The 11,560-nt window shown below is 48.3% G+C and overlaps 1 protein-coding gene across 1 annotated transcript; it reads right to left on the reverse strand.

The window, feature by feature from the left end:
* Positions 1-211: 211 nt before the first annotated feature.
* On the reverse strand, positions 212-11,269 carry KRTCAP2 (keratinocyte associated protein 2). Its single transcript, XM_048482858.1, has 4 exons — positions 10,998-11,269; positions 8,327-8,390; positions 4,434-4,500; positions 212-421 (listed from the first exon to the last, which is right to left on the reverse strand). Exons 1-4 carry the CDS (start codon positions 11,088-11,090, stop codon positions 301-303), a joined length of 345 nt encoding a protein of 114 aa, XP_048338815.1. The 5' UTR covers positions 11,091-11,269; the 3' UTR covers positions 212-300.
* Positions 11,270-11,560: the final 291 nt, after the last annotated feature.

Raw genomic sequence — 11,560 nt, forward strand, 5'->3', positions numbered from 1 at the left:
GCAGCCTCTCCTCATTGCAAGCAGCCGTTAGTTCTTGCAGCCTTGGTTTTCTTATACGCAAGCCTTCTTGTGTTTGTATTTGGGCAGTTTCCTTACTGAAAACATATTTCAAATATGTGGTTGAGTACAACACTGGTGCTCGCCCGAAGCCTTTGGAGAAAAAGAAAGACTTCCGAACTGTACAATTTTCTGAAGACAGAGAAAATTCCACTTTTTTTTTAAAAAAAAAAATTTATTCAATGATTGGCTCATGTGGAACAGTATCTTCTCCCCACGCACAGATCTAAGGAGCAAGGGGCATCAATTTCTTTTCCTGCCTTTGCTAATGGTCTTGGCAGGAGCAGGTACCGGAGCCGCCGACTGGTACAGCGTGGAAGAGATCTTGTTGATGTAGTACAGGCCCACCATGGAGAAGATGAAGCTACGGGAGAGGAGAAAGTTTGAGAAGACAGGGACGGTTTATGCAAATCCCAGAGTGTGGGAATTCATAAAAGGCAAGATGGTGTCCTCACAGGATAAGAACATAAGAACATAAGAACAAGCCAGCTGGATCAGACCAGAGTCCATCTAGTCCAGCACTCTGCTACTCGCAGTGGCCCACCAGGTGCCTTTGGGAGCTCACATGCAGGATGGGAAAGCAATGGCCTTCTGCTGCTGCTGCTCCCGATCACCTGGTCTGCTGAGGCATTTGCAATCTCAGATTAAGGAGGATCAAGATTGGTAGCCATAAATCGACTTCTCCTCCATAAATCTGTCCAAGCCCCTTTTAAAGCTGTCCAGGTTAGTGGCCATCACCACCTCCTGTGGCAGCATCTTCCAAACACCAATCACACGTTGCGTGAAGAAGTGTTTCCTTTTATTAGGATGAGGGATTACAACATGAAATTCGCCACCAGAGGATTTGTTATGACCACAGGTCTACATGTCTTCCAACCCCATATCACGGCTCTTTTAAGTCTGTGGTAGAAGTATAACATTTGTTTAGAAAAATTAGGTTGGCAGATTCTTTTTTAAGGAGGTGGTGCTAAAAGATGAGAACACTGTAAAGGAATTTCACACTATTGAGGTGAAATTTAAGGAGTTTCCAAGAGACAGGAGGGATTACGAAGAGTATATGAATCGTCAAACACTACAAAAAGGAGGAACTAAGAGTAAATGTGTTTCTTTTAACATTTGCTTAGAAAAATCAGGTAGGCTATAATGGGCCTTTTACAAGCCATTTAAGTTTGTAATAAGGACATATGTGTTTTTGATATTTAGTAGTTTTGTATTTAAGAACATAAGAACATAAGAACTAGCCTGCTGGATCAGACCAGAGTCCATCTAGTCCAGCACTCTGCTACTTGCAGTGGCCCACCAGGTGCCTTTTAGTGGCTTCTTAAACAATTTCTGGACTTTTTAGGTACTTACTTAATTCTAAATCCATTCAAATCCTGAAGCAAAACTATACACCGGGGTTCCCGACGGAGACGCTTTTCCTGCCGTTCCACTAAGTGCGGGCTTGCCGGGGCACCTATTTGGCCACGGAGTGAACAGGCTGCTGGACTTGATGAAGAGGAGTTTGGATTTATACCCCATTTTTCTTTCTTATACCCCATTTTTTCTTTCTTGACTCAAGGTGGCTTACAAGTTCCTTTCCCTTCCTCTCCCCACAACAGACGCCTTGTGAGGCCGGTGGGGCTGAGAGAGTTCAGAGAGAACTAGGACTGGCCCCAGGCCACCCAGCTGGAATGTAGGAGTGCGGAAACACATCTGGTTCACCAGATAAGCCTCCTGCCACTCAGGCGGATGGGGGTGGGGAACCAAACCCGGTTCTCCAGATTAGAATCCACCTCCTCTTAACCACTACGCCACATGGTCTGATGCCGCGTGGTATTTCTTTAGGGCGAGGTCAGGTAGTGCTTTTGTCCAGAAAGGCTTCTGATTGGCTGTGTATTTTAAAAACACTGCTCTGGCAGCAGATGCCAACCCAGCATGAGGGTCTTCCCTGTGTGACCGAAGGTAAGCGGTGGCAACCATTTTGTGCTTGGCTTCCTCTCCAGCGGCAGCCATTTTGTGGACGTGCCCACCACGATATCTCGAACATATACATATACAAACGGGATGGGGGACCCCTTCTGCAGACCACGGCAGCCTCTTAGCTTTGGAAGACATGTCCTTGTAAGGATGTATCTAGCGCCCTGCCTTTTAAGTCTTGAGGCGCCAGAGGGAAACCACTCCTTGTCTAAATATTTTGCTAACTGGAAGCGTCATCTGCATTTTAATTTACTGTCCGGCTGGCTACCTAGACTGTTTTGACATTGTGCTTTTCATTGTACCCATTTTTTTATTCTATGTAGTCCTAGCTGCCCTGTATTGATTTTAGTGATTTTATTGTCTATTTTTAGAGGGGTTTTAAATCTTGAGGCAAACTTCTTAGAGTGTATGTTATAGGGGAAAAAAAACAGCTAAGAATTCCAGTAACTGGGGTGCTGTGGGGTTTCCGGGCTGTACGGCCGTGTTCTAGCAGCATTTTCTCCTGACGTTTTGCTTGCATCTGTGGCCGGCATCTTCAGAGGATCATCTGATGCCAGCCACAGATGCAGGGGAAACATCAGGAGAAAATGCTATTGGAACACGGCCATACAGCCCAGAAACCACACAGCACCCCAGTGATTCCGGCCGTGAAAGCCTTCGACAATACAATTCCAGTAACTTCTCCTCTCAGGGCCTTAATCCAGAGGTGGGATCCAGCAGGTTCTCACAGGTTCCCGAGAGTAGGTTACTAATGATTTGTGTGTGCCGAGGGGGGGTTACTAATTGGTGATTTTGCCACGTGATTTTTGCCTTAGTCCTACCTCTCCTTCCTCAGCAGTAGAGCTGCAGGAACTCTGGAAGCAGTCTAGCAGGAGCTTGCACCAAGTAGTGGCAGCCTGCTCGTACATGCATTTGTTTCCTCACTTCAAGGATTGGCGCAGCACATGAAAGGCCTTGCCACAGCCCACTTCTTAGAAATGCCTCACTCCGGAATGCCCCGCCTCCCTCACCCCCCCGAATGCCAGTTCACCACTGGAATGCCCTAGGACTTCCAGCCCTACTATATAAGCACTGCATCACAGCTCTGAACTCCACCACCATGGGAACCTGTTACTAAAATTTTTGGATCCCACCACTGCCTTAATCCAATGCATTCCCAGTGCAATCCTAAAGTGAGTTTCCAGTCGAAGCACATTCATTTCAGTGGGCTTAGACTGGAATTACTCCGCACAGGATTGCACTGGCAGAGCTGGGTGTAATGATTCTTCTTTCCCCATTTGAATAACTCTGCCAGGTAGGTTAGGCTGAGTGGGTGTGACTGGTTTACGCAAGTTTCATGGCAAAGAAGGGATTAGAACCTGGATTTCCCCAATGTGACGCACCTACACCAAGTGGGGAACCATGGGAGGGCTGGTTTTCAAGTATTTTTTTTTTTGGGAAAGGCCTACCCAAGCAAGTGTTTTTAGAAAGTGGGTGGAGTCAGGTAGGACTTTTGCCCAACAAAGCCTCTTATTGGTCATTGCAAGTTTGATTGGCGGTGCAACCAATGTTTAAAAAATGTTGCTTCGGCAGCAGCTGCTTCCACAACAAAGGATCCTCTCTGTGTGACTGAAAGTAAGGCACGGCAGCCATTTTATGGCCGGCTCCGCCCACTTCCGGCAAATAAGTTTTCTCATTTTGTAGCTGTAGGTTACCTATGCTGTGGTCAGAATTCCACAGGCATAAAACAAAAAAGATTACAGAAGAAAGAGCTTTGCAGGATTATACTCCCTCACCTTTCTGTCCTGTAAGGGGACTCAAGGTGGCCTACAAGCTCCTTTCCCTTCCTCTCTCCACAACAGACATCTTGTGAGGCAGGTGGGGCTGAGAGAGTCCAGAGAGCACTGTGACTGACCCAAGGTCAGCCAGGAGGAATGTAGGAGAACGATAACACATCTGGTTCACCAGATAAGCCTCTGCCACTCGGGTGGAGGAATGGGGAATCAAAATCTGGTTCTCCAGATTAGAATCCACCTGCTCTTAACCTAAGGTGACCAGATTTTCACCTTTTTAAAACGGGCGTGCACTGTGACAGGGCGGGAAAAGGGGAACACCCCAGGAGGCAGTGCGGCAGCCTTCCAAAAATTGGGAGATTTAAAAACCCCCGCAGGACAAATTGCTTAAAAGTGGGACTGTCCCGCCAAAAGCGGGACGTCTGGTCACACTATCTTAACCACTGCACCACGCCGGCTCTCTGCTCTAGCCATTATACCACAGTGCCTCTTTTTCCCCTGGTGCAGACAATTTTTCCAGAGGAATGTGTACTATGACTGAAAGCCTGTCGAGTTTGAGTGCTGGTCTAGATCCGGGGATAGCCAGGTTCGAATTCCCGTCAGGCCGTGAAGTCCACCCAATGGCTGGAAGTCCCTTATGCTTACCAGGTGGTGACGCAGACTCGGTGGATCAGTCCCGCTGCAAACAGGGCCAGCAAGAGACATACTAAGACTACGGAGGAAAAAAAAAGAATAGTCCCGTCAAGTTTGATTTCACACCGAAAGACCAGATAAGATTAAGACATGCTATGAAAACCAGTACTTGTTTGAGTTAAATTGAAAACAGGGACAACAGCTTCATTTATTTAATGTAGTTACCTCCCAGGAGTGGCGTAATGGTTAAGTGCTTGCACTGCCACTCACATGGTCAGCAGTTCAAGCCCCCTGTGGGTCAGATATCCTGGCAGCTGGCTCATGGTCAACTCAGCCATCCAGCCATTCCCTGGTCGGTAAATGAGTACCTAGTTCAGTGGTGGCGAACCTATGGCACGGGTGCCAGAGGTGGCACTCAGAGCCCTCTCTTTGGGCACACGCAAACAGAGTCAACCCCCCCCCACCCCCCAAATCTAGGCTGGCCTGGGCCACTGGGCTTGATTATTAGCATTAAACCTAAGACCTAATTACTTTGTAAAGCCAGAGTAGGTAACCTCTGCTAAGCATTGTTAAAACCCCAAATGATTTCTCAGTGCTAAGAACTAAAGCGCGATCCTTTACCTGGGAGTAAGCTCAGTTGCTGGCAATGGGGCTTGCTTCTTAGTAAACCCTCCTAGGGTCATGATTCACCCGTTGCACAGTCGCTTCAAAGCAAAGCCACCGACTACTACCAAGCTTACTCCTGAGTAACGCATGCCTCGGAGCCAACTATTTTTTTCTAAACTAAAACCTCAGTATTCAGGTTTGTTTGTTTGTTTGTTTATTACTTAGATTTTTATACCGCCCTGTCCCCGAGGGGTTAAATTGCCGTGTTGGCACTTTGCACATGGCAATAAGTGGGTTGGGGGGGCTGCACTTTGGGCACCTCGGCCCCAAAAAGGTTCCTGCCATCACTGACCTAGTTCCAGCTAGGGGATAAAGAAATAACCGGGGAAGCTAATGGAAAACTACCTCCCACAAAAAAACGGGCTTGCCTATAAATATCACTGTTTGGCGGTGGCACCCTGTGGTCGTGACACTAACCGAAGGGGGAAACTTTACCTTTAGTTACCTCCTCCGGCCAATGATGCACCGCAATCCAAATCTGGAGAAGAAAATCAATAAACCAATTGGCCCGTCTGCTAACTAGCCCAAATAAACCCAGGCCAAAGAGGGCGAGAAAATCCTTCTGTGACACTCGAAACAATCAAGCTGGCAGTCGGCAGCGGCAGCCTGATCAATAAACGGCCACGTGGTCATCGATAAAACAGCCTCAAAAATAATTAGATGGCCACCGGCAGCCGGCATTAACGTTAAAAACAAGGATAAAAGAATTTAACAGCCGGCCGGTAACAACCTCCAATGGATGCATAAAGCCATTTTATGCAATTATTTGCTTATATAGTAAAGTTTTAGGTACCGGGAAGGACACGAAGATGACCAACTGAACAGTGTTAAAGAGGAATTAGAATAATAAGTCGAATAATAAACAAGGAAGCCAGTGATTTGACAACACAAGGCAGAGGTAGCTGCCGAGTTCGTTCCTTTTCCTCCCCTTGAAGCGGTACCTTTCAAGTTGCCGATTCTCCACTTTGTAGGATCCAAACTGACAAATAACCCTGAAAGTTTACGGGACGATCATACAGAAGGGACCAATTCTGCTTGCTCCTCAACAGGACATGTGAAAGGGATCTCAGTAGACCACAGACTGAACATGAGGCAGCCAAGAAAGCCAATGCAATTCCGGGATGCATCAATAAGAATACAGCGTCTAGATTGAGGGAAGTAACTGTATCGCTCTACTCTGCATTGGTAAGACCTCACCTCAAGTGCAATGTTCAGTTCTGGGCACTACAATTTAAGAAGGAATCATTTTACCAAAATGGTAAAAGGTGTGTTGGTCTGGAAATCCATGCTCCTAAGGACTGGTGGAGGAAGAACCTTTTGAGAATCTAGATGTTGGTGGACTACAATTCCCATCAGTCTCTACCAGCATGGGTCTACAAGAGAGGCCTTAGGGAGCTGGGGATGCTTGAATCTGGAGGTAGCTGTGCCAAGGGGGGACATGATAGCCATGTTTAAATTTGTGAAGGGATGCCATGTCGAAGAGGGAGCAAGCTTGTTTTCTGCTGCCTCAGAGACTAGGACATGGGTTCAAGGTGCAGGAAAAGAGACTCCACCTAAACATCAGGTGGAGTCCCCTTCTTTGGAGGTTTTTAAACAGAGGCTGGATGGGCATCTGTCAGGGGTACTTTGATTGTGTGTTCCTGCATGGCAGCGGGTTGGGCTGGATGGCCTTTGGGGTCTCTTCCAACTCTGTGATTCTATGATTTGGCACAGCCTCCCACAAGACTGGTCTATCAGGCCACACGGTCCCACCATACTACCGTGGTTCCCCGAAAATAAGACAGTGTCTTATATTAATTTTTGCTCCCAAAGTTGTGCTATGTCTTATTTTCAGGGGATGTCTTATTTTTCTGTGTTCTGTTCGTCTGGCATGCTTCCGAACAAAAACTTTGCTACGTCTTACTTTCGGGGGATGCCTTATATTTCGGGGGATGCCTTATATTTCGCACTTCAGCAAAACCTCTACTACGTCTTATTTTCAGAGGATGTCTTATATTCAGGGAAACAAGGTAAGAACAGTAACAGTAAACCTTTATTGGGCATAAGAATGAACATTCCCATGGACAGAAAGGACCCGCTGAAAGGGATCACAGGACAGATCTTTGAGTCTTGTGATCAAGGGTTGCTGGATCCCAGCCTGATATCTAATTGTGTGACTGGTGTTTGGAATATGCTGCCACAGGAGGTTGTGATGGCCACTAACCTGGATAGCTTTAAAAGGGGCTTGGACAGATTTATGGAGGAGAAGTCGATCTATGGCTACCAATCTTGATCCTCTTTGATCTGAGATTGCAAATGCCTTAACAGACCAGGTGCTCGGGAGCAACAGCCGCAGAAGGCCATTGCTTTCACCTCCTGCATGTGAGCTCCCAATGGCACCAGGTGGGCCACTGCGAGTAGCAGAGAGCTGGACTAGATGCACTCTGGTCTGATTTAGCTGGCTTGTTCTTATGTTCTTATGTTAGCATTCCCAAAACACTGGGGAAACAAAAAAGTTTTGAGAGGATTTGAGTTCTGCTCAGGTTACAGGTCAACTGGACACAGAACTCTTTAAATCCCATCAAAACACAGAACTGTAAATCCCATCGAAACTGTTTGTGTTCCCAAGGGTTTAGTGACAATTGGGATAAGTCAGGGTTAATTAGCATGTGGTCTTTTTGCCGGCTTTCAAGGGGGTTTTTTTTTTGGAGGCAATTAATATTTCACCAGTTTGTATTGTGCCCGAGTTGCTTAGATTTTAGCCAATGGAGAGTGTAGATCAGGAGGAAGCCGAGAAAGATCTAACAGAAAGAAATACGTTTTTTTAAAAGGAATTTGTTTATTTATTTATTTTATTTATTATTCTATTTATATACCGCCCTCCCCCGGAGGACTCAGGGCGGTTCACAACAATAACAACAACAATTAAATATAAAATACCGTACGAAGTACTGGTCCTCGAGTTAAAATACAGCGCTCAAATTATCGTAACCATATTAGAATAACAGGCTGGATCCTATCAGTTCATTCTACGGGCAAAAAGAAAAACCACTCACCCTGTTCAAAAAAAGCTTTGCTAGGGATCGCACGCACTGCACAAATAAAACTTTGCAGGACAGGGGGCGGGTTGGCGAGCCACCCATGACGTCAGAAACGGTTGAGTGGGGAAGTCAGTAGAACGCAACCCAATGAAATTATTCCAAACCACCCGCTGCGCCCCATATGAGGCAGTCCCCCAACCCCATACGCAGGCTACTCACTTTCCGGAAAGATCTTGGCTTGGAATCCTTTGCCGAAAATCAGGCTTTCCAGGTTGTTGAAGGCCGGGAAGGATTTGGAAGTCAAGGAAAAGGATCATATTTATTTGTTTATCTTTAACATTTATACCCCGCCCATCCCCAAAGGGCTCAGGTCGGTAATACAACAAGATAAAACAGGATAAAAACCCCACTATCCCACGGGAGGCCAGTGATAGGAAGTGTCAACCCGGCTGGCCCCTAGGAAATGCCTAGCGGAATAGCTCCGTCTTGCAGGCCCTGCAGATGTGGCTCAGGTCCCACAGGGACTTGATCTCGCTTGGGAGCTTAGCTGGGGGCCAGGACCAACAAGGCCCTGGCCCTCGTCGAGGCCAGCCGGGTGTCCTTCGGGCCAGGGATTAACAGCAGGTTCTCCTCTGAGGAGTGGAACGACCTGATTGGGCGATATGGGGAAAGGCAGTATGAAAGCCAGCGTGGCGTAGCGGTTAGAGAGTTGGGTGAGGACCACCTGGGGTTGAATTCCCACTCAGGTATGACGAGCGCGGAGTGACTGTTTGCTGTCTTGCAGCAGTGGCGTAGGAGGTTAAGAGCTCGTGTATCTAATCTGAAGGAACCGGGTTTGATTCCCAGCTCTGCCGCCTGAGCTGTGGAGGCTTATCTGGTGAATTCAGATTAGCCTGGGCACTCCCACACACGCCAGCTGGGTGACCTTGGGCTAGTCACAGCTTCTCTCAGCCCCACCTACCTCACAGGGTGTTTGTTGTGAGGGGGGAAGGGCAAGGAGATTGTAAGCCCCTTTGAGTCTCCTGCAGGAAAGAAAGGGGGGGATATAAATCCAAACTCCTCCTCCTCCTCCTCCTCCTCCTCCTCCTCTTCTTCTTCTTCTTCTTCTTCTTCTTCTTCCTCCTCTCCCTGCCCCCCCTCTCTCTCCCTCCTCTCTCTCTCTCTCTCTCTCCCTCCTCCCCCTCTCTCTCCCCCTCTGCTTCCTCCAATTTATTCTATAGGGTGTTTGCTGTGAGGGGGGGAAGGGTAAGTGATTGTAAGCCCTTTGAGTCTCCTGCAGGAAAGCAGTGTGGGATATAACCCAAACTCCTCTCCCCTCCTCCTCCTCCTCTCCTCCTCCTCTTCTTCTTCTTCTTCTTCTCTTCTTCCCCTCCTCTTCCTCTCCCTCCTCTCTCTCTCTCTCTCTCTCCCTCCTCCCCCTCTCTCTCCCCCTCCCCCCCCCTCACTCTCTGTGGCTAACTTACCTTTCAGGGTTGTGTTGGGGGTGAGAAGAACCACCTAAATTGCCCTGAACACCTTGGAGCAAGAGTAGGATAAAAACACTGCAGTTGAAGGCAGATTCATCTGGGCTAACAAGAGGCTGCAATCATTATTGGAATTTACTTCTCAGTTCTAAAAGTGCTGGTCCCAATTTCCTACCCTTCATCCCCACAGCCCTCCAAAAGTCCTGCCTTGCTAAAATACGTCCCAAACACACCGCCAAAAAACTAAGGATTTACTTCCTCTGAAGCTGTCTCTGCTCAGGAAGTGAAAAGATGTAGAGGAGAACATACCACGTCAGATAGAAGAAGAGGAGGAAGAGTTTGGATTTATATCCCCCCTTTCTATCCTGTAAGGAGATTCAAGGTGGCTTACAAGCTCCTTTCCCTTCCTCTCCCCCCCCCCCCCAACAGACACCTTGTGAGGCAGGTGGGGTTGAGAGAGTTCAGAGAGAACTGTGACTAGCCCAAGCTCACCCAGCAGGAATGTAGGAGTGCGGAAACACATCTGTTTCACCAGATAAGCCTCTGCCACTCAGGGGGAGGAGTGGGGAATCAAACCCGGTTCTCCAGATTAGAATCCACCTGCTCTTAACCACTATGCCACGCTGGCTCTCTGGAGATCCGGGTTCAATTCCCCACTCCTCCACATGAGCAGCAGACTCTAACCATTAGGAAGAACTTCCTGCCAGCTCAAGGGGTTCCTCACTGGAACAGGTTTCCTCGGGAGGTGATGGGCTCTCCTTCTTGGGAGGTTTTTAATCAGAGGCTAGACAGCCGTCTGACAGCAAGGCAGATTCTGGGAACGTAGAAATATTTTGAAAGGGAAGGCAGGAAGGAGTGAGTCAGCGCTCGGCTCTCATGGCCGGGGGAATGCCGATCACCACGGTGGGGTCAGGAAGGAATTTTCCTCTGGGCCAAATCAATCCTGGAGGCTTTTAACCTTCCTCAGGGCACAGAAGAAGAGAAGAGTTGGATTTACACCCTGCCTTTCTCTCCTGTAGAAGACTGAAAGGGGCTTACAAACCCCTTTCCCTTTCTGCCCCACACAACAACCACCCTGTGAGGTAGGTGGAGCAGAGAGAGCTCCAAAGAGCTGTGACTAGCCCAAGGTCACCCAGCGGGCATGTGTTGAAGTGTACAGGCTAATCTGAATTCCCCAGATAAGCCTCCACAGCTCAAGCGGCAGAGCGGGGAATCAAACCCGGTTCCTCCAGATTAGAGTACACCTGCTCTTAACCACTACGCCACTGCTGTGTAGTGGGGGAGTGGGAGGGAGGCAGTCGTGAATTTCCTGCATTGTGCAGGGGGTTGGACTAGATGACCCTTGAGGTCCCTCCCAGCTCTGCGTTTCCCTTCCCGTTTCGGTAAATTCAGCCCTGCCAAACCCCCGTTGGCCACATCAAGGATACTGTCAGCGAGAAGATGAAGAGGCCGGAGCCCAGCAGCCCCCCTTGGATGGTCAGCCATTCGCTGGAGGCGAGCTGCCGGCTGTACATCTGCATGCCGGTGAAGAGCAGGAGGGAAAGCAAGAGGGAGAGCACTAGCGACGTTCCCGTGCCGATGGCTGGCGAGACACAGAGAAATACTCTTAAGGGAGCGCATTAGCGCAGCTGCAAAGGAAACAGGGCCGGCGGGTGTCACAGCACGGCTGGCAGGAGGCAGCTTTCTATAAATCAGGGAACCGAGAGAGATCGGGGAAAAACCAAACCAAAACATTCATATATTCCAAGGAGGAGATGGTACATATCTTTTGTTTTAATCTTTTTGTTCCATCGCTCCGTGAGGCATTAAAATTTTATTTATCGGTTTTGATTTATAGGCCGCCGTTCCCGAGCAGGTCGGGCGCAGAGCAGTTCACGTCATAAAGTCGCAAATAAAACATATTTCGCAATTAAAACCAGACCAAAACCTTCCACGGTGCCGTAAATACCAACCTGGGTTTGTCAGAGGGAGGAAGAGGGAATGGCTGAAC

Source organism: Sphaerodactylus townsendi, unplaced genomic scaffold, assembly GCF_021028975.2.
Source record: "Sphaerodactylus townsendi isolate TG3544 unplaced genomic scaffold, MPM_Stown_v2.3 scaffold_24, whole genome shotgun sequence".
NCBI lineage: Eukaryota > Metazoa > Chordata > Lepidosauria > Squamata > Sphaerodactylidae > Sphaerodactylus > Sphaerodactylus townsendi.